The sequence below is a fragment of the Engystomops pustulosus genome, chromosome 2 (genome assembly GCF_040894005.1).
Source record: "Engystomops pustulosus chromosome 2, aEngPut4.maternal, whole genome shotgun sequence".
In the NCBI taxonomy this organism is placed as follows: Eukaryota; Metazoa; Chordata; class Amphibia; order Anura; family Leptodactylidae; genus Engystomops; species Engystomops pustulosus.
In genome coordinates this window covers 19909139-19933772 of record NC_092412.1, presented here as the reverse complement: position 1 = coordinate 19933772, position 24634 = coordinate 19909139, and the positions used below count along the sequence as shown (strand labels likewise).

At 45.1% G+C, this 24634-nt stretch overlaps 1 protein-coding gene across 1 annotated transcript in view; it reads right to left on the bottom strand.

Annotated features, from left to right (window-relative positions):
• The window catches only part of MOGAT2 (monoacylglycerol O-acyltransferase 2), a 47484-nt gene extending 32642 nt beyond the window's left edge, over window positions 1-14842 (bottom strand). Inside the window, exons 1-2 of the mRNA XM_072133909.1 lie at window positions 14664-14842; window positions 3540-3718 (exon numbers count right to left, since the gene is read on the bottom strand). Coding sequence (XP_071990010.1) covers window positions 3540-3718; window positions 14664-14760 — 276 coding nt within the window. The 5' untranslated portion in view covers window positions 14761-14842. The remainder of the gene's footprint in view (window positions 1-3539; window positions 3719-14663) is intronic.
• Between the last annotated feature and the right edge of the window lie 9792 nt (window positions 14843-24634).

The following is a 24634-nucleotide window of genomic DNA, read 5'->3' as shown; positions in this document are numbered from 1 at the left end:
TGCTGGGGACATTGTATTGGGGGGGAGCACTGCTGGGGTCATTGCATTGGGGGAGCACTGCTGGGGTCATTGCATTGGGGGAGTACTGCTGGGGACATTGCATTGGGGGAGCACTGCTGGGGTCATTTCATTGGGGGAGCACTGCTGGGGACATTGCATTGGGGGGAGCACTGCTGGGGACATTGCATTGGGGGGAGCACTGCTGGGGACATTGTATTGGGGGTGCATCGCTGGGGGCATCTCATTGGGGGGAGCACCGCTGGGGGCATTTCATTGGGGGGAGCACTACTGGGGTCATTGCATTGGGGGAGCACTGCTGAGGACATTGCATTGGGGGAGCACTGCTGGGGACATTGCATTAGGGGAGCACTGCTGGGGTGATTTCATTGGGGGAGCACTGCTGGGGACATTGCATTAGGGGAGCACTGCTGGGGTGATTTCATTGGGGGAGCAGTGCTGGGGACATTGCATTGGGGGAGCACTGCTGGGGTCATTGCATTGGGGGAGCACTGCTGGGGTCATTGTATTGGGGGAGCACTGCTGGGGTCATTGCATTGGGGGAGCACTGCTGGGGTCATTGCATTGGGGGAGCACTGCTGGGGACATTGCATTGGGGGGAGCACTACTGGGGTCATTGCATTGGGGGAGCACGGCTGGGGACATTATATTTGGGGAGCACTGCTGGGGGTATTGTATTGGGGGAGCACTGCTGGGGACATTGCATTGGGGGGAGCACTGCTGGGGGCATTGCATTGGGGGGAGCACTGCTGGGGACATTTCATTGGGGGGAGCACTGCTGGGGACATTTCATTGGGGGGAGCACTGCTGGGGACATTTCAAAAGGGGGGAGCACTGCTGGGGTCATTGCATTGGGGAGCACTGCTGGGGACATTGTATTTGTGGAGCACTGCTGGGGTCATTGCATTGGGGGAGCACTGCTGGGGTCATTGCATTGGGGGAGCACTGCTGGGGTCATTGCTTTGGGGGAGCACTGCTGGGGTCATTGCATTAGGGGGAGCACCGCTGGGGGCATTTCACTGGGGGAGCACTGCTGGGGACATTGTATTAGGGGGAGCACTGCTGGGGACATTGCATTAGGGGGAGCACTGCTGGGGTCATTGCATTGGGGGAGCACTGCTGGGGTCATTGCATTGGGTGAGTACTGCTGGGGACATTGCATTGGGGGAGCACTGCTGGGGACATTATATTGGGGGAGCACTGCTGGGGTCATTGCATTGGGGGAGCACTGCTGGGGTCATTGCATTGGGGGAGCACTGCTGGGGTCATTGCATTGGGGGAGTACTGCTGGGGACATTGCATTGGGGGAGCACTGCTGGGGTCATTTCATTGGGGGAGCACTGCTGGGGACATTGCATTGGGGGGAGCACTGCTGGGGACATTGTATTGGGTGTGCATCGCTGGGGGCATCTCATTGGGGGGAGCACCGCTGGGGGCATTTCATTGGGGGGAGCACTACTGGGGTCATTGCATTGGGGGAGCACTGCTGGGGACATTGCATTGGGGGAGCACTGTTGGGGTGATTTCATTGGGGGAGCACTGCTGGGGTCATTGCATTGGGGGAGCACTGCTGGGGTTATTGCATTGGGGGAGCACTGCTGGGGAGATTGCATTGGGGGGAGCACCCCTGGGGGCATTGCATTGGGGGGAGCACCGCTGGGGGCATTTCATTGGGGGGAGCACTGCTGGGGACATTGCATTGGGGGAGCACTGCTGGGGACATTGCATTGGGGGAGCACTGCTGGGGACATTGCATTGGGGGAGCACTGCTGGGGACATTGCATTGGGGGAGCACTGCTGGGGACATTGTATTGGGGGAGCACTGCTGGGGACATTTCATTGGGGGAGCACTGCTGGGGACATTGTATTGGGGGAGCACTGCTGGGGTCATTGCATTAGGGGGAGCACTGCTGGGGTCATTGTATTGGGGGAGCACTGCTGGGGTCATTGCATTGGGGGGAGCACTGCTGGGGACATTGTATTGGGGGGGAGCACTGCTGGGGTCATTTCATTGGGGGAGCACTGCTGGGGTCATTGCATTGGGGGAGCACTACTGGGGTCATTGCATTGGGGGAGCACTGCTGGGACATTGCATTGGGGGGAGCACTGCTGGGGACATTGAATTGGGGGTGCATCGCTGGGGGCATCTCATTGGGGGGAGCACTGCTGGGGGCATTTCATTGGGGGGAGCACTACTGGGGTAATTTCATTGGGGGAGCACTGCTGGGGACATTGCACTGGGTGGAGCACTGCTGGGGACATTGTATTGGGGGAGCACTGCTGGGGGCATTGTATTGGGGGAGCACTGCTGGGGTCATTTCATTGGGGGGAGCACTACTGGGGACATTGTATTGGGGGAGCACTGCTGGGGTCATTTCATTGGGCGGGAGCACAACTGGGGACATTGCTGGGGGCATTGCTGGGGGCATTGCATTGGGGGAGCACTGCTGGGGTCATTGCATTAGGGGGAGCACTGCTGGGGACATTGCATTAGGGGGAGCACTGCTGGGGACATTGCATTGGGGGAGCACTGCTGGGGTCATTTCATTGGGGGGAGCACTACTGGGGTCATTGCATTGGGGGAGCACTGCTGGGGACATTGCATTAGGGGGAGCACTGCTGGGGTCATTGCATAGGGGGAGCACTGCTGGGGGTATTGCATTAAGGGGAGCACTGCTGGGGTCATTTCATTGGGGGAGCACTGCTGGGGACATTATATTGGGGGAGCACTGCTGGGAGCATTGCATTGGGGAAGCACCGCTGGGGGCATTGCATTAGGGGGAGCACTGCTGGGGGCATTAGGGGACAATAGCGGTGCACTATTAGAGGGCGCTGCAGGAAATGGGACATTATATGGGTTGGGGTTAGATATGGAGTATTTGTGGGGCACCATAGTATGAGGGTTACCCGGCTCCTGGAAAAAAACTTAGATGCAGCCGGTCCCCAGATACAAAAATATTGTGGGGCACTGCCCAATAGTACATAATACATAGATAATAATAGGACCATTAGGGGGCACACAACATATAATAATTGGACCTCTCTACATACTATTATCAAACCACTAGTGGTCTGATTAGTGGTCAGAAGGCCACGGGAGGGGGAAGTAATGTAGAGTATGGGGTCATATATTATGTGTGTGGGGCTAATTTTTGGGTCCATTCTACAATGTGGGGTCACAATGGGGACAATGTAATCCTGTATGTGGAAAATAATGTGGAGAGGGGTCATAATTGGGTTAAAGTTTTGAGGGCCAAAGTCCAGACAGTATACTGTGTGGACAACGTGTGGCTGGGAGAGACGAGTCATGGTGGTCTGGGCCTCATGGAGAAGATAAGGACCAGTCATGACTGATCTCCTCTGCAGATTGTGTAGTTGTATATGATAAATGTTGTTGTTTTTGTTGTGAGGGGGCAGGACGTTACTGGGAAATTGGGACGTCCGCACTGGGGCCTGTCCCCGGATCAGACCACTACAGCACATAGAGTATATGACACATTACACATCAGTTGCTCACTTACCTTTATAGGGAAGTAGTCCCTGAGGTATCTCCAGACCACACTCTTCTGCAGCCATGGGCCCCTCCGGCCCCCCTGGCTGGGGGTGTCCCAGTCTATAAACCACCACACCCCATACAGGACACTGATTATCCAAAAGCGGGTGAAGAGGAGGACGAAGAACAGGATGATGCAGGTCTGAGCTGCAGGGAAGGAGTCACACACCATTAGTGCCTCACTACTGCCCCCCAAGGTGTCTTATAATAGTGCAGCCTCTTCCAGGAATCAAATGGCCGATGACAATTTGTACTTATCTACTCAGGATAACAAAATAATACATTCTCCTATTCACTGTTATTAACAAAAATACAGTGTTTCACAGATATAATTCCAGTCTGTCTCTATCTTTCCTGGTGTTGTTTATTTTGGTTGTCCTTGGACACAACCATAAACTCAGACCAATGGTTGTGCAGATCTTCCTGTCTGGTCATATTCCTCTCACATGAACACATATCTCCTGGATGACATGGGGGCCATGGATAACCCTGTACATGGGGAGCTATGGCTGGCACTGTACATGGGGGGGGGGGGGCTATGGCTGGCACTGTACATGGGGGGCTATGGCTGGCACTGTACATGGGGGGGCTATGGCTGACACTGTACATGGGGGGGCTATGGCTGACACTGTACATGGGGAGCTATGGCTGGCACTGTACATGGGGGATATGACTGGCACTGTACATGGGGGGCTATGGCTGGCACTGTACATGGGGGGGCTATGGCTGGCACTGTACATGGGGGGGCTATGGCTGGCACTGTACATAGGGGGCTATGGCTGGCACTGTACATGGGGGGCTATGGCTGGCACTGTACATGGGGGGCTATGGCTGGCACTGTACATGGGGGGCTATGGCTGGCACTGTACATGGGGGGCTATGGCTGGTACTGTACATGGGGGGCTATGGCTGGCACTGTACATGGGGGGCTATGGCTGGCACTGTACATGGGGGGCTATGGCTGGCACTGTACATGGGGGGCTATGGCTGACACTGTACATGGGGGATATGGCTGGCACTGTACATGGGGGGCTATGGCTGGCACTGTACATGGGGGGCTATGGCTGGCACTGTACATGGGGGATATGGCTGGCACTGTACATGGGGGGCTATGGCTGGCACTGTACATGGGGGGCTATGGCTGGCATGTACATGGGGGGCTATGGCTGGCACTGTACATGGGGGGCTATGGCTGGCACTGTACATGGGGGGCTATGGCTGAGACATATATTATTATGTGTGGCAGGATGATGATCAGAGCTGTGAGGTTGGGCGCCATCTTGTCTCCTTATGGTTCAGGGCTCAGGTGCAGAGACGTCCTAAGTGAGGGTCCAGACACATTATATGATATGAGACAGTGACAGGTCACAGAGGAGAAGCCCCCAGAGATTGAAGAGAATGAAGGAATAAACCAAGAATCACCGGTGCCCATCCCCCAATCCCTGAGACCCCCTCACAAGATACAGAGGACTGGGTCCTGGCCACCATCATGATTAGATACACAGCTCAGCAGGCAGTATCACACAGAATAGGATTAGATACACAGCTCAGCAGGCAGTATCACACAGGATAGGATTAGATACACAGCTCAGCAGACAGTATCACACAGGATAGGATTAGATACACAGCTCAGCAGACAGTATCACACAGGATAGGATTAGATACACAGCTCAGCAGACAGTATCACATAGGATAGGATTAGATACATAGCTCAGCAGGCAGTATCACACAGGATAGGATTAGATACACAGCTCAGCAGACAGTATCACACAGGATAGGATTAGATACACAGCTCAGCAGACAGTATCACACAGGATAGGATTAGATACACAGCTCAGCAGGCAGTATCACACAGGATAGGATTAGATACACAGCTCAGCAGACAGTATCACACAGGATAGGATTAGATACACAGCTCAGCAGACAGTATCACACAGGATAGGATTAGATACACAGCTCAGCAGACAGTATCACACAGGATAGGATTAGATACACAGCTCAGCAGACAGTATCACACAGGATAGGATTAGATACACAGCTCAGCAGACAGTATCACACAGGATAGGATTAGATACACAGCTCAGCAGGCAGTATTACACAGGATAGGATTAGATACACAGCTCAGCAGGCAGTATCACACAGGATAGGATTAGATACACAGCTCAGCAGCCAGTATCACACAGAATAGGATTGGATACACAGCTCAGCAGACAGTATCACACATGATAGGATTAGATACACAGCTCAGCAGATTGTATCACACAGGATAGGATTAGATACACAGCTCAGCAGGCAGTATCACACAGGATAGGATTAGATACACAGCTCAGCAGATTGTATCACACAGGATAGGATTAGATACACAGCTCAGCAGACAGTATCACACAGGATAGGATTAGATACACAGCTCAGCAGCCAGTATCACACAGGATAGGATTAGATACACAGCTCAGCAGACAGTATCACACAGGATAGGATTAGATACACAGCTCAGCAGATTGTATCACACAGGATAGGATTAGATACACAGCTCAGCAGGCAGTATCACACAGGATAGGATTAGATACACAGCTCAGCAGCCAGTATCACACAGAATAGGATTGGATACACAGCTCAGCAGACAGTATCACACATGATAGGATTAGATACACAGCTCAGCAGATTGTATCACACAGGATAGGATTAGATACACAGCTCAGCAGGCAGTATCACACAGGATAGGATTAGATACACAGCTCAGCAGATTGTATCACACAGGATAGGATTAGATACACAGCTCAGCAGACAGTATCACGCAGGATAGGATTAGATACACAGCTCAGCAGCCAGTATCACACAGGATAGGATTAGATACACAGCTCAGCAGACAGTATCACACAGGATAGGATTAGATACACAGCTCAGCAGCCAGTATCACACAGAATAGGATTGGATACACAGCTCAGCAGACAGTATCACACAGGATAGGATTAGATACACAGCTCAGCAGACAGTATCACACATGATAGGATTAGATACACAGCTCAGCAGATTGTATCACACAGGATAGGATTAGATACACAGCTCAGCAGGCAGTATCACACAGGATAGGATTAGATACACAGCTCAGCAGCCAGTATCACACAGAATAGGATTGGATACACAGCTCAGCAGACAGTATCACACAGGATAGGATTAGATACACAGCTCAGCAGACAGTATCACACAGGATAGGATTAGATACACAGCTCAGCAGGCAGTATCACACATAATAGGATTAGATACACAGCTCAGCAGACAGTATCACACAAGAAGGGATTAGATACACAGCTCAGCAGCCAGTATCACACAGGATAGGATTAGATACACAGCTCAGCAGACAGTATCACACAGGATAGGATTAGATACACAGCTCAGCAGACAGTATCACACAGGATAGGATTAGATACACAGCTCAGCAGGCAGTATCACACAGGATAGGATTAGATACACAGCTCAGCAGGCAGTATCACACAGGATAGGATTAGATACACAGCTCAGCAGACAGTATCACACAGGATAGGATTAGATACACAACTCAGCAGGCAGTATCACACAGGATAGGATTAGATACACAGCTCAGCAGACAGTATCACACAGGGTAGGGTTAGATAGACAGCTCAGCAGACAGTATCACACAGGATAGGATTAGATACACAGCTCAGCAGGCAGTAACACACAGGATAGGATTAGATACACAGCTCAGCAGACAGTATCACACATGATAGGATTAGATACACAGCTCATCAGACAGTATCACACAGGAGAGGATTAGATACACAGCTCAGCAGACAGTATCACCCAGGAGAGGATTAGATACACAGCTCAGCAGGCAGTATCACACAGGATAGGATTAGATACACAGCTCAGCTGACAGTATCACACAGGATAGGATTAGATACACAGCTCAGCAGGCAGTATCACACATGATAGGATTAGATACACAGCTCAGCAGCCAGTATCACACAGGATAGGATTAGATACACAGCTCAGCTGACAGTATCACACAGGATAGGATTAGATACACAGCTCAGCAGACAGTATCACACAGGATAGGATTAGATACACAGCTCAGCAGACAGTATCACACAGGATAGGATTAGATACACAGCTCAGAAGCCAGTATCACACAGGATAGGATTAGATACACAGCTCAGCAGCCAGTATCACACAGGATAGGATTAGATACACAGCTCAGCAGACTGTATCACACAGGATAGGATTAGATACACAGCTCAGCTGACAGTATCACACAGGATAGGATTAGATACACAGCTCAGCTGACAGTATCACACAGGATAGGATTAGAAACACAGCTCAGCAGCCAGTATCACACAGGATAGGATTAGATACACAGCTCAGCTGACAGTATCACACAGGATAGGATTAGATACACAGCTCAGCAGGCAGTATCACACATGATAGGATTAGATACACATATCAGCAGGCAGTATCACACATTATAGGATTAGATACACAGCTCAGCAGACAGTATCACATAGGATAGGATTAGATACACAGCTCAGCAGACAGTATCACACAGGAGAGGATTAGATACACAGCTCAGCAGACAGTATCACACAGGACAGGATTAGATACACAGCTCAGCAGACAGTATCACACAGGATAGGATTAGATACACAGCTCAGCAGACAGTATCACACAGGATAGGATTAGATACACAACTCAGCAGGCAGTATCACACAGGATAGGATTAGATACACAGCTCAGCAGACAGTATCACACAGGGTAGGGTTAGATAGACAGCTCAGCAGACAGTATCACACAGGATAGGATTAGATACACAGCTCAGCAGGCAGTATCACACAGGATAGGATTAGATACACAGCTCAGCAGACAGTATCACACATGATAGGATTAGATACACAGCTCATCAGACAGTATCACACAGGAGAGGATTAGATACACAGCTCAGCAGACAGTATCACCCAGGATAGGATTAGATACACAGCTCAGCAGGCAGTATCACACATGATAGGATTAGATACACAGCTCAGCAGACAGTATCACACAGGATAGGATTAGATACACAGCTCAGCTGACAGTATCACACATGATAGGATTAGATACACAGCTCAGCAGGCAGTATCACACATGATAGGATTAGATACACAGCTCAGCAGACAGTATCACACAGGATAGGATTAGATACACAGCTCAGCTGACAGTATCACACAGGATAGGATTAGATACACAGCTCAGCAGACAGTATCACACAGGATAGGATTAGATACACAGCTCAGCAGACAGTATCACCCAGGATAGGATTAGATACACAGCTCAGCAGGCAGTATCACACAGGATAGGATTAGATACACAGCTCAGCAGCCAGTATCACACAGGATAGGATTAGATACACAGCTCAGCTGACAGTATCACACAGGATAGGATTAGATACACAGCTCAGCAGACAGTATCACACAGGATAGGATTAGATACACAGCTCAGCAGACAGTATCACACAGGAGAGGATTAGATACACAGCTCAGCAGACAGTATCACACAGGATAGGATTAGATACACAGCTCAGCAGTCAGTATCACACAGGATAGGATTAGATACACAGCTCAGCTGACAGTATCACACAGGATAGGATTAGATACACAGCTCAGCAGACAGTATCACACAGGGTAGGGTTAGATAGACAGCTCAGCAGACAGTATCACACAGGATAGGATTAGATACACAGCTCAGCAGGCAGTAACACACAGGATAGGATTAGATACACAGCTCAGCAGACAGTATCACACATGATAGGATTAGATACACAGCTCATCAGACAGTATCACACAGGAGAGGATTAGATACACAGCTCAGCAGACAGTATCACCCAGGAGAGGATTAGATACACAGCTCAGCAGGCAGTATCACACAGGATAGGATTAGATACACAGCTCAGCTGACAGTATCACACAGGATAGGATTAGATACACAGCTCAGCAGGCAGTATCACACATGATAGGATTAGATACACAGCTCAGCAGCCAGTATCACACAGGATAGGATTAGATACACAGCTCAGCTGACAGTATCACACAGGATAGGATTAGATACACAGCTCAGCAGACAGTATCACACAGGATAGGATTAGATACACAGCTCAGCAGACAGTATCACACAGGATAGGATTAGATACACAGCTCAGAAGCCAGTATCACACAGGATAGGATTAGATACACAGCTCAGCAGCCAGTATCACACAGGATAGGATTAGATACACAGCTCAGCAGACAGTATCACACAGGATAGGATTAGATACACAGCTCAGCAGACAGTATCACACAGGATAGGATTAGATACACAGCTCAGCTGACAGTATCACACAGGATAGGATTAGATACACAGCTCAGCTGACAGTATCACACAGGATAGGATTAGAAACACAGCTCAGCAGCCAGTATCACACAGGATAGGATTAGATACACAGCTCAGCTGACAGTATCACACAGGATAGGATTAGATACACAGCTCAGCAGGCAGTATCACACATGATAGGATTAGATACACATATCAGCAGGCAGTATCACACATGATAGGATTAGATACACAGCTCAGCAGACAGTATCACACAGGATAGGATTAGATACACAGCTCAGCAGACAGTATCACACAGGAGAGGATTAGATACACAGCTCAGCAGACAGTATCACACAGGACAGGATTAGATACACAGCTCAGCAGACAGTATCACACAGGATAGGATTAGATACACAGCTCAGCAGACAGTATCACACAGGATAGGATTAGATACACAACTCAGCAGGCAGTATCACACAGGATAGGATTAGATACACAGCTCAGCAGACAGTATCACACAGGGTAGGGTTAGATAGACAGCTCAGCAGACAGTATCACACAGGATAGGATTAGATACACAGCTCAGCAGGCAGTATCACACAGGATAGGATTAGATACACAGCTCAGCAGACAGTATCACACATGATAGGATTAGATACACAGCTCATCAGACAGTATCACACAGGAGAGGATTAGATACACAGCTCAGCAGACAGTATCACCCAGGATAGGATTAGATACACAGCTCAGCAGGCAGTATCACACATGATAGGATTAGATACACAGCTCAGCAGACAGTATCACACAGGATAGGATTAGATACACAGCTCAGCTGACAGTATCACACATGATAGGATTAGATACACAGCTCAGCAGGCAGTATCACACATGATAGGATTAGATACACAGCTCAGCAGACAGTATCACACAGGATAGGATTAGATACACAGCTCAGCTGACAGTATCACACAGGATAGGATTAGATACACAGCTCAGCAGACAGTATCACACAGGATAGGATTAGATACACAGCTCAGCAGACAGTATCACACAGGATAGGATTAGATACACAGCTCAGAAGCCAGTATCACACAGGATAGGATTAGATACACAGCTCAGCAGCCAGTATCACACAGGATAGGATTAGATACACAGCTCAGCAGACAGTATCACAAAGGATAGGATTAGATACACAGCTCAGCAGACAGTATCACACAGGATAGGATTAGATACACAGCTCAGCAGACAGTATCACACAGGAGAGGATTAGATACACAGCTCAGCAGACAGTATCACACAGGATAGGATTAGATACACAGCTCAGCAGTCAGTATCACACAGGATAGGATTAGATACACAGCTCAGCTGACAGTATCACACAGGATAGGATTAGATACACAGCTCAGCAGGCAGTATCACACATGATAGGATTAGATACACAGCTCAGCAGCCAGTATCACACAGGATAGGATTAGATACACAGCTCAGCTGACAGTATCACACAGGATAGGATTAGATACACAGCTCAGCAGGCAGTATCACACATGATAGGATTAGATACACATATCAGCAGGCAGTATCACACATGATAGGATTAGATACACAGCTCAGCAGACAGTATCACACAGGATAGGATTAGATACACAGCTCAGCAGACAGTATCACACAGGAGAGGATTAGATACACAGCTCAGCAGACAGTATCACACAGGACAGGATTAGATACACAGCTCAGCAGACAGTATCACACAGGATAGGATTAGATACACAGCTCAGCAGCCAGTATCACACAGAATAGGATTGGATACACAGCTCAGCAGACAGTATCACACAGGATAGGATTAGATACACAGCTCAGCAGACAGTATCACACAGGATAGGATTAGATACACAGCTCAGCAGGCAGTATCACACAGGATAGGATTAGATACACAGCTCAGCAGACAGTATCACACAGGATAGGATTAGATACACAGCTCAGCAGACTGTATCACACAGGATAGGATTAGATACACAGCTCAGCAGACAGTATCACACAGGATAGGATTAGATACACAGCTCAGCAGACAGTATCACACAGGATAGGATTAGATACACAGCTCAGCAGACAGTATCACACAGGGTAGGGTTAGATAGACAGCTCAGCAGACAGTATCACACAGGATAGGATTAGATACACAGCTCAGCAGGCAGTATCACACAGGATAGGATTAGATACACAGCTCAGCAGACAGTATCACACATGATAGGATTAGATACACAGCTCAGCAGCCAGTATCACACAGGATAGGATTAGATACACAGCTCATCAGACAGTATCACACAGGAGAGGATTAGATACACAGCTCAGCAGACAGTATCACCCAGGATAGGATTAGATACACAGCTCAGCAGGCAGTATCACACAGGATAGGATTAGATACACAGCTCAGCAGCCAGTATCACACAGGATAGGATTAGATACACAGCTCAGCTGACAGTATCACACAGGATAGGATTAGATACACAGCTCAGCAGCCAGTATCACACAGGATAGGATTAGATACACAGCTCAGCTGACAGTATCACACAGGATAGGATTAGATACACAGCTCAGCAGGCAGTATCACACATGATAGGATTAGATACACATATCAGCAGGCAGTATCACACATGATAGGATTAGATACACAGCTCAGCAGACAGTATCACACAGGATAGGATTAGATACACAGCTCAGCAGACAGTATCACACAGGATAGGATTAGATACACGGCTCAGCTCTAGGATTAGATACACAGCTCAGCAGGCAGTATCACACAGGATAGGATTAGATACACAGCTCAGCAGCCAGTATCACACAGGATAGGATTAGATACACAGCTCAGCAGCCAGTATCACACAGAATAGGATTGGATACACAGCTCAGCAGACAGTATCACACAGGATAGGATTAGATACACAGCTCAGCAGACAGTATCACACAGGATAGGATTAGATACACAGCTCAGCAGGCAGTATCACACAGAATAGGATTAGATACACAGCTCAGCAGACAGTATCACACAGGATAGGATTAGATACACAGCTCAGCAGGCAGTATCACACAGGATAGGATTAGATACACAGCTCAGCAGCCAGTATCACACAGAATAGGATTGGATACACAGCTCAGCAGCCAGTATCACACAGGATAGGATTAGATACACAGCTCAGCAGGCAGTATCACACAGAATAGGATTAGATACACAGCTCAGCAGACAGTATCACACAAGAAGGGATTAGATACACAGCTCAGCAGCCAGTATCACACAGGATAGGATTAGATACACAGCTCAGCAGACAGTATCACACAGGATAGGATTAGATACACAGCTCAGCAGACAGTATCACACAGGATAGGATTAGATACACAGCTCAGCAGCCAGTATCACACAGGATAGGATTAGATACACAGCTCAGCAGACAGTATCACACAGGATAGGATTAGATACACAGCTCAGCAGACAGTATCACACAGGATAGGATTAGATACACGGCTCAGCTCTAGGATTAGATGACTCCTCCTATCATGTGTGCAGTATCACACAGGATAGGATTAGATACACAGCTCAGCAGACAGTATCACACATGATAGGATTAGATACACAGCTCATCAGACAGTATCACACAGGAGAGGATTAGATACACAGCTCAGCAGACAGTATCACCCAGGATAGGATTAGATACACAGCTCAGCAAACAGTATCACACAGGAGAGGATTAGATACACAGCTCTGCAGCCAGTATCACATATGATAGGATTAGATACACAGCTCAGCAGACAGTATCACACAGGATACGATTAGATACACAGCTCAGTAGGTAGTATCACACAGGATAGGATTAGATACACAGCTCAGCAGACAGTATCACACAGGATAGGATTAGATACACAGCTCAGCAGACAGTATCACACAGGATAGGATTAGATACACAGCTCAGCAGCCAGTATCACACAGGATAGGATTAGATACACAGCTCAGCAGCCAGTATCACACAGGATAGGATTAGATACACAGCTCAGCAGTCAGTATCACACAGGATAGGATTAGATACACAGCTCAGCAGACAGTATCACACAGGATAGGATTAGATACACAGCTCAGCTGCCAGTATCACACAGGATAGGATTAGATACACAGCTCAGCAGACAGTATCACACAGGATAGGATTGGATACACAGCTCAGCAGCCAGTATCACACAGGATAGGATTAGATACACAGCTCAGCTGACAGTATCACACAGGATAGGATTAGATACACAGCTCAGCAGACAGTATCACACAGGATAGGATTAGATACACAGCTCAGCAGTCAGTATCACACAGGATAGGATTAGATACACAGCTCAGTGTAATGGGGAGATCTAATAATCCATGTTTGTAGTTTGGGGGTCTCTGAGATATCAGGGTGCCGCTGCCCCCCCTATAGATATGACTAGTTACACCAGTAATTAGTGGTGTAACTAGAAGCTGTTGGGCCCCAGTGCAAAGTCTGTGCCGGGCCCCCCGACTATAATGTACAGTTTATAGTAATGGTCTTCTCATATGGAAAAGTGACACCATAAGGGCCCCCTAAACCTCTTGGGCCCGGGTGCAACCGCCACCTCTGCGCCCTCTCAAGTTACGCCCCTGCCAGTAATAAATAAGCACCCACATGTAATGAGCAGCCCTGCACACAGACCCCTGTACTGCACCTGTAAGGAAGAAGCCCCCTAATATTGTGCCCCCTCTTACCCAGCGCCAGGAAGGAGTACACCCACTGCAGCACAGCCGCCGTCTGCAGCCGGCGCTCCAGGGGAACGGACCTCGAGGCAAACTCAATAATCGGCATGCTGCGAGCCCGGCGGACAGACACTGAGCTCCTCCGGCCTGGATGTGGGGGTTCAAAGTCTTCCCACTGTTAGACAACGTGTTGCAATGTGAACGTCGCCCTGCGGCGGGAGGTGGAAGCGGCCGTGTTTGCACATGGGACTGATCTGTGTGATGTCAGCCGCTCCGTTATCAGCCTGGAGATTATACGGATCCATGCACCGACCTGTCCATGAAGCAAAACCTTATCATCGCTTACAACTCATGGGATTAACCCAATAACGCCCAGAACCAACCGACAAGTCAGGGGTTAAACACATCAGTAGCTTAAACCCTCTAAGCTGTCCTCATTGTCTGCTACAGTGTATCAGGAGAGAGAAATGGAATTAAACCCTATGAAACATATTAGTTTTCACTATTTGTATGAGAATAAGAATTTTCCCAGATCACTGACAGCAAGCGGAGATTGTGAAATAGTGAGGAATACTAAGTACTCTAAAGAAATCAACATTCCATTCACAGAAAGCCACTGGGAACCTGCACTCATTGCTTAAGATGCAGTCTGATAGGAAAGGAAAAACCTTTAGTTATAACTACATAGGGACACCAGATATGCCTGAATATGGTTTCCAGTAAGTTCTCTAGTTCTAAAGGTTTCTAGTCTCTTTTCACATGTAAATAATTCCCTTATTTTTATATAATTTCTCTATAATCAGTCTTCTTCCCCCTCTGGCAGTTGTAAACATATTTTACAGTAAGTTCACAGTCGGTCTCCTTCCCCCTCTGGCAGCCTGAAATATATTTTCTATAGGTTCTCTTACCCACAAGTGATTTTCTTGTTCCAGTGTTGTCCAAGTCTACATCAGATGGTTAGGTAGCACTAGGATTCTGATCAAATTCGTACAATTTTCATGTGCAACTTCACTTAGGAGCATGGTCAGTCTCCTGTCCAACCTTTACACATATTACCTTGTACAGTCTGTAGTCAGTTTCCTTCCTCCCTGGCAGCTGTATAATGTAGTTCTTAGTAAGCTTCCTTACTTCACCTCTAGTTCTGCAAATATATTTAGTATTAATGTCCTTGAAAATCTCCTTCCCCCTCTGGTAGTTATAAAGATATTACTTTGCAGAGTCCCTAGTCAGTCTCCCTCTCCCACTGGTAGCTGTAAATGTAAGTCCCTCGTCAATCTCCTTCCTCTGTAGTAGCTGATAATATATTTTCTTTAGGTTCCTAGGTAGTATCCTTCTGGTTTCTGTAAATATATTTTCTATTAGGATCATAGTTAGTCTCCTTCTCCCTCTGATAACTGTAAAACTATTATTTAGTACAGTCCCTGGTTAGATGCAATCTCCCAGAGGCTACCCATAAGTGTAAGGTCCCATTCAGTCTCCTTCCCCTCTGGTAGCTATAACTACTGGTTCAGTCCCTGGTCAGTCTCCTTTTTCATCCTGCAGATGTAAATGTTGCACTAAGTGAGTTCCCAATTGGTCACTTCCCTTTTACTAGATATGAATATATTTTAGATTAGAATTATAGTCAGTCTCCTTCCCCTCTGGTAGCTATAACTATATTACTGGTTCAGTCCCTGGTCAGTCTCCTTTTTCATCCTGCAGATGTAAATGTTGCAATGAGTGACGACCCAGTTGGCCACTTCCCCTTTTTACTAGATATGAATATATTTTATATTACAATCATAGTCAGTCTCCTTCCCCTCTGGTAGCTGTAAACATATTACCTAGTACAGACCCTAGTCAAACTCCTCTCCCACTGGCAACAATAAGTGTTGTCTTAAGTAAGTTCCCATTCAGTCTCCTTCCCTTCTAACATCTGTAAGTATATTTTTATATTAGGGTCTTAGTCAGTTTCCTTCTCCTTCTGGTACCTGTAAACATATTATCGATTACAGTCCCTCCTAGTTAGTCTCCCTCCTAGTTTACCTAAGTCAGTCAAGTTATATAAATCTTTTCTATTTGGCTCATAGTCTCCTTTCCTTTAGTTAACTATAAATATATCACCCATTACAGTCCCTAATCAGTCCCCTTTTCCTTCTGGCAATTGTAGTGATTTTCCAATCCCCCCCTGTATAGTCCCCAGTAAGTTATAGATGAGACACTGTTATAGATGGATTGCTGGACTGAGGTTGATCATGTTGGGGAATACAATTAAATAGACTAATAATCCTCCTCTATTTACCTTCTGTACACCTTTTTATTTCTTCTGTCACTTCACTATCTTGGCCACTAGATGGCGGTGCTATGTACAGTATTCTGGACTTGGGCGAGGCACCAAGTACTGGGTTCAGTTCTGTGCATATAATCCTCAAAAATTCCTTTAATATTAGACTTTCAATTTTTTTTAGAACAAGATTAATGGGGGTGACCAAACCCCAAGATACCAGCGCATCGGTGGAGTCAGGGGATCTGTCTGGAATAACACCGGGACTATATGCAGTAGTATTACCACTATAGCATTGCCAGAATAATAGTGCTATACTATCCCCTGCATCCAAATGTGAAATATTTGGGTTCAAGGATTCTGTGGTGACATCATTTTTGGGAGAAGCTGCACCCCTTTAGTCCTTGCCCTCTTTTTGCATGTCATTGCCCTTTATGTGGGCCTGTAGTCAGTTTAGTGTAATAAATCCAGATTTTCTTTTAAGGGGGTGGCTGGGTTAAACCAAAAATATAGAACTATGAAAACAAAACTGAACTTGTACTTACCTTAGGCGTTGTCCCGCGTCGTGTCCTGTCCTATGTTTGTATATAGAGGTAGGGTGCGCCCACCCGACCACTACCCCGCGCCACAGACACAGCATTGGATTCAAGGCTGTAGCCGGTAACTGGAAGTTGTCAGATATAAGCGCTCACCACTGCAAGCAAACAGAGGCACGGCAGTGGCGTGGGGCAACAAGCGAAGGGAAGTATCAGCTTATTTTTGGAGACCAAAATATATAAAGATCGGCAGCCGGCAAAACTGTTAAAAATCATCAAAAAGTGTTCACAAGAAGAAAGGTTACACGTTTCAGACCATCCTGAATAGGTCCTTATTCACACCTAGGAGTAACTGCTCCCAAATAAGAGGAAAGGCGCCTTTTCTCCTGCGGCAGACCTGCGTCTCTCATCTAGCTGCGCTACAGCGATATATCCGCTTACTTCCTCATTTCCCCATCTTCCTCCTGCAATCCATGTTCGAAGAAGATGATGTTGGGTCGAAACGTTACACACTTGAAATATTGGATTACTTACACATCATAAATAAACAGATTTGCTTCTACTTAGCAAAAACAGAGTGCATTCATTCTATATGGGTTGGTACCCTATACGACGCACTGGAGTTACTTTGGGAGTGACATGTGTTCTTCTTCTATATATTTTTGTTTAAACCCGGACAACCCCTTTAAGTCTGGCCCTGGTGATGATGATGATGAGCCAGAGACTCATGTAGAGTCTCCTCTTACATGAAAATCCGGATAATGGGGCACATTTACTTACCCGGTCCTGTCGCGATCCAGCGGCGCGTTCTCCGATGAGGATTCGGGTCTTCCGGCGATTCACTAAGGTCATTCGCCCGATGTCCACCAGGTGTCGCTGCTGCGCGGAGGTCCGTCGAGGTCTGCCGGAGTTCACCAACATATTCCCTTGATTTTGCAACACAATTCGGTTTTTAAATTCCGCGTTTTTTCCGAATCCATCTGGTTTTTTTCGACGGTAACGCCGCCCGATTTCTGTCGCGTGAAAGCCGGCGTGTTTGCGGCAAAATCCAATCGCGGCGGAATTCAGCGCAAAATGGAAAAAGTCGGGAAACCCGGCGAAAGTGCGGCCGCGGAGTCCTTAGTAAATGAGCCCCAATGTTTTTGCTCGTAATGAAGGAGGAAACCCACTTGCTAACATCTGACTGCAAACTGTCCAGTCAAAGGTCTTGGGCATCGCTGGAGAACAGAGACCAAGCCATGATGCAGCAGGAAACTTTGTTTTTGGAGCAGATCTGACTGCAAACTCTGGACAGAGACCAAGTCTGGAACGTGCCTCTAAATGGAACCGAAAAATCAGTTGTCTAGCGAGAACATCTAAATAAAAGAATGGACTACTGCCCTACCCCAATTACTAAACCATATGAGCAGCAGGTGGTGGTAGTGACCTATAGCAGTGTGCAAACAACAATACAAACAGGTCCATTGACAAAAAATGGAGAATAAGTAGAAAAAGCCGTATAAATAAACTTCTATATGAACTTCTCTAGAGGAATGCTATAGTATATAAAGCATTAGATTATGTAACAATGCTGACCGTAAGCAAGTACAAGGGCTACCCCAAGCTTAGTATTTAGGATTCCTGAGGAATAGATCACACATGTCTTACTTGATTCTTCGTTAAAGACGACTGCGTTATTCCCAAATGTTAGGAATCTGTTTTGGAATGGATAAATTGGTTTGGTTTTAATCCTACATCATGTCATTAGGCTTCCTGAGGGTCATGCTTGATATCAAGGGAGCTGCCTTACAGGTTAGCTAAGGAAGACGTGGTTTACCCTGTCCTAAAACTTATTTGCATATTTATGATAATTTATGCAAGAAAACACGATATTTATGGAAGGCACTACTGTCATTTAGGGCACACGGCCGACCTAAGATGCTCCCAAATTTTATGAGCTGAATGTCCCTTTAAATAGATGCATGTGACCCTCCCAAGGGGTGTAGGATATAACCCTTTGATGTGACCATTGTATATCTATACACACGTACTAACTGCTGTACTGTATACATTTGTCCATGTCTCCCCAGTGGTTACACAGTCAGAGTGTGAATGAAGCCTTAGCCTGTGTCATACAGATTACATAACACTACCCCTGGGATGGTATATAGATCAGCTGTGCACATATTATATAACTACTATGAGTGTCCTCCCTGTGCCGTCAGCTCTCATGCCAAATACCTGCTGTGCCCCCACAGCCCCCACACACAGGCCCCCAGAACAAAGACTCAGCACTTTCCCAGGAACGACCATTCATGTGTGACAGGATCCATCCATAATTTACTAGTCCTGACCACAAGACAAGTCCCTGCAGAGAGCAGAGGGGGAAATGTCACTATGTGTCCAGCACAGGGATGTACATACAGAGCGGACACTTACCGGATATACAGACACACAATACGTTATATTATATTATGTTACTGCTTATATTCTCAGGATCCTTCCCAGAATTTTTCTGGAGTTCCATATGCAGGGAAGAGCCTCATCCAGTGATCCGAGGAGCCCCTGTGTGACTGCTGAGACAGGGGAGAGGAGGCAAAAAGTGCATATAGAGGTTATTGACATTGTGGGTCATGTACTAAGGGCCCAAATCGCTTTTTTTTCGGGTTTCCCGAAAATTACCGCTTTGCGTCGAATTGCCCCAGGTTTTAGGCGCACGAGATTGGATTGTGGCGCATCGGTGCCGGCATACGCGCGACGGAAATCAGGGGGCGTGGCCGTCGGAAAACCCGACGAATTCGGAAAAAACGCTGAATTTTTTTAAAAAAAATGTGTTGCTTGACACGTGCTTACCTGCATCCAGCAATGGATGGTGAACTCCGACAGACTTCAGCGCAGCAGCGACACCTGGTGGACATCGGGCGCACTACCTTAGGGAATCGCCAGAAGACCCGAATCCATGACGGAGAACAAGCTGCTGGATCGCGACTGGACCGGGTAAGTAAATGTGCCCCATTGGAGCACATTTACTAACAACTGTGCAAACTGCACTAAATGCAGTTTGCCTGTGTAGTGTGCAGGGGGTATCAGATTCTGGATTTTTGGCGTTCTGCATAAATCTAACACCCTCTGTGCTGCCCCGACATAGATGCCCCAACCACTTTTGGTGCACCTTTAACATGGGGCATGTGACACACTTCTATCGGACTGTGCATGTATGTTAAATCTAGTGCACGGTCCGACTGAGCACCGGAACACCCCCTAATTTGTGTCGCATGATGACTACTACTATAATACTGCCCCCTATGTACAAGAATATAACTACTATAATACTGCCCCCTATGTACAAGAATATAACTACTATAATACTGCCCCCTATGTACAAGAATATAACTACTATAATACTGCCCCCTATGTACAGGAATATAACTACTATAATACTGCCCCCTATGTACAAGAATATAACTACTATAATACTGCCCCCTATGTACAAGAATATAACTACTATAATACTGCCCCTATGTACAAGAATATAACTACTATAATACTGCCCCCTATGTACAGAAATATAACTACTATAATACTGCCCCCTATGTACAAGAATATAACTACTATAATACTGCCCCCTATGTACAAGAATATAACTACTATTATACTGCCCCCTATGTACAGGAATATAACTACTATAATACTGCCCCCTATGTACAAGAATATAACTACTATAATACTGCCCCCTATGTACAAGAATATAACTACTATAATACTGCCTCCTATGTACAAGAATATAACTACTATAATACTGCCTCCTATGTACAAGAATATAACTACTATAATACTGCCCCCTATGTACAGGAATATAACTACTATAATACTGCCCCCCTATGTACAGGAATATAACTACTAAAATACTGCCCCCTATGTACAGGAATATAACTATTATAATACTGCCCCTATGTACAAGAATATAACTACTATAATACTGCCCCTATGTACAAGAATATAACTACTATAATACTGCCCCCTATGTACAGGAATATAACTACTAAAATACTGCCCCCTATGTACAGGAATATAACTACTATAATACTGCCCCCTATGTACAAGAATATAACTACTATAATACTGCCCCCTATGTACAAGAATATAACTACTATAATACTGCCCCTATGTACAAGAATATAACTACTATAATACTGCCCCCTATGTACAGGAATATAACTAATAAAATACTGCCCCCTATGTACAGGAATATAACTACTATAATACTGCCCCTATGTACAAGAATATAACTACTATAATACTGCCCCCTATGTACAGGAATATAACTAATAAAATACTGCCCCCTATGTACAGGAATATAACTACTATAATACTGCCCCTATGTACAAGAATATAACTACTATAATACTGCCCCCTATGTACAGGAATATAACTAATAAAATACTGCCCCCTATGTACAGGAATATAACTATTATAATACTGCCCCTATGTACAAGAATATAACTACTATAATACTGCCCCTATGTACAAGAATATAACTACTATAATACTGCCCCCTATGTACAGGAATATAACTACTAAAATACTGCCCCCTATGTACAGGAATATAACTACTATAATACTGCCCCCTATGTACAAGAATATAACTACTATAATACTGCTCCCTATGTACAGGAATATAACTACTATAATACTGCCCCCTATGTACAGGAATATAACTACTATAATACTGCCCCCTATGTACAAGAATATAACTACTATAATACTGCCCCCTATGTACAAGAATATAACTACTATAATACTACCCCCTATGTACAAGAATATAACTACTATAATACTGCCCCCTATGTACAGGAATATAACTACTATAATACTACCCCCTATGTACAAGAATATAACTACTATAATACTGCTCCCTATGTACAAGAATATAACTACTATAATACCCCCCCTATGTACAAGAGTATAACTACTATAATACTGCCCCCTATGTACAAGAATATAACTACTATAATACTGCCCCCTATGTACAAGAATATAACTACTATAATACTGCTCCCTATGTACAAGAATATAACTACTATAATACTGCCCCCTATGTACAAGAATATAACTACTATAATACTGCCCCCTATGTACAAGAATATAACTACTATAATACTGCCCCCTATGTACAAGAATATAACTACTATAATACTGCCCCCTATGTACAAGAATATAACTACTATAATACTGCCCCCTATGTACAAGATATAACTACTATAATACTGCCCCCTATGTACAGGAATATAACTACTATAATACTGCCCCTATGTACAAGAATATAACTACTATAATACTGCCCCTATGTACAAGAATATAACTACCATAATACTGCCCCCTATGTACAAGAATATAACTACTATAATACTGCCCCCTATGTACAAGAATATAACTACTATAATACTGCCCCCTATGTACAAGAATATAACGACTATAATACTGCCCCCTATGTGCAAGAATATAACTACTATAATACTGCCTTCTATGTACAAGAATATAACTACCATAATACTGCCCCCTATGTACAAGAATATAACTACTATAATACTGCCCCCTATGTACAAGAATATAACTACTATAATACTGCCCCCTATGTACAAGAATATAACTACTATTATACTGCCCCCTATGTACAGGAATATAACTACTATAATACTGCCCCCTATGTACAAGAATATAACTACTATAATACTGCCCCCTATGTACAAGAATATAACTACTATAATACTGCCTCCTATGTACAAGAATATAACTACTATAATACTGCCTCCTATGTACAAGAATATAACTACTATAATACTGCCCCCTATGTACAGGAATATAACTACTATAATACTGCCCCCCTATGTACAGGAATATAACTACTAAAATACTGCCCCCTATGTACAGGAATATAACTATTATAATACTGCCCCTATGTACAAGAATATAACTACTATAATACTGCCCACTATGTACAGGAATATAACTACTAAAATACTGCCCCCTATGTACAGGAATATAACTACTATAATACTGCCCCCTATGTACAAGAATATAACTACTATAATACTGCCCCCTATGTACAAGAATATAACTACTATAATACTGCCCCTATGTACAAGAATATAACTACTATAATACTGCCCCCTATGTACAGGAATATAACTAATAAAATACTGCCCCCTATGTACAGGAATATAACTACTATAATACTGCCCCTATGTACAAGAATATAACTACTATAATACTGCCCCCTATGTACAGGAATATAACTAATAAAATACTGCCCCCTATGTACAGGAATATAACTACTATAATACTGCCTCCTATGTACAAGAATATAACTACTATAATACTGCCCCCTATGTACAGGAATATAACTACTATAATACTGCCCCCCTATGTACAGGAATATAACTACTAAAATACTGCCCCCTATGTACAGGAATATAACTATTATAATACTGCCCCTATGTACAAGAATATAACTACTATAATACTGCCCCTATGTACAAGAATATAACTACTATAATACTGCCCCCTATGTACAGGAATATAACTACTAAAATACTGCCCCCTATGTACAGGAATATAACTACTATAATACTGCCCCCTATGTACAAGAATATAACTACTATAATACTGCCCCCTATGTACAAGAATATAACTACTATAATACTGCCCCTATGTACAAGAATATAACTACTATAATACTGCCCCCTATGTACAGGAATATAACTAATAAAATACTGCCCCCTATGTACAGGAATATAACTACTATAATACTGCCCCCTATGTACAGGAATATAACTAATAAAATACTGCCCCCTATGTACAAGAATATAACTACTATAATACTGCCCCCTATGTACAAGAATATAACTACTATAATACTGCTCCCTATGTACAAGAATATAACTACTATAATACCCCCCCTATGTACAAGAATATAACTACTATAATACTGCCCCCTATGTACAAGAATATAACTACTATAATACTGCTCCCTATGTACAAGAATATAACTACTATAATACCCCCCCTATGTACAAGAATATAACTACTATAATACTGCCCCCTATGTACAAGAATATAACTACTATAATACTGCCCCTATGTACAAGAATATAACTACTATAATACTGCCCCCTATGTACAGGAATATAACTAATAAAATACTG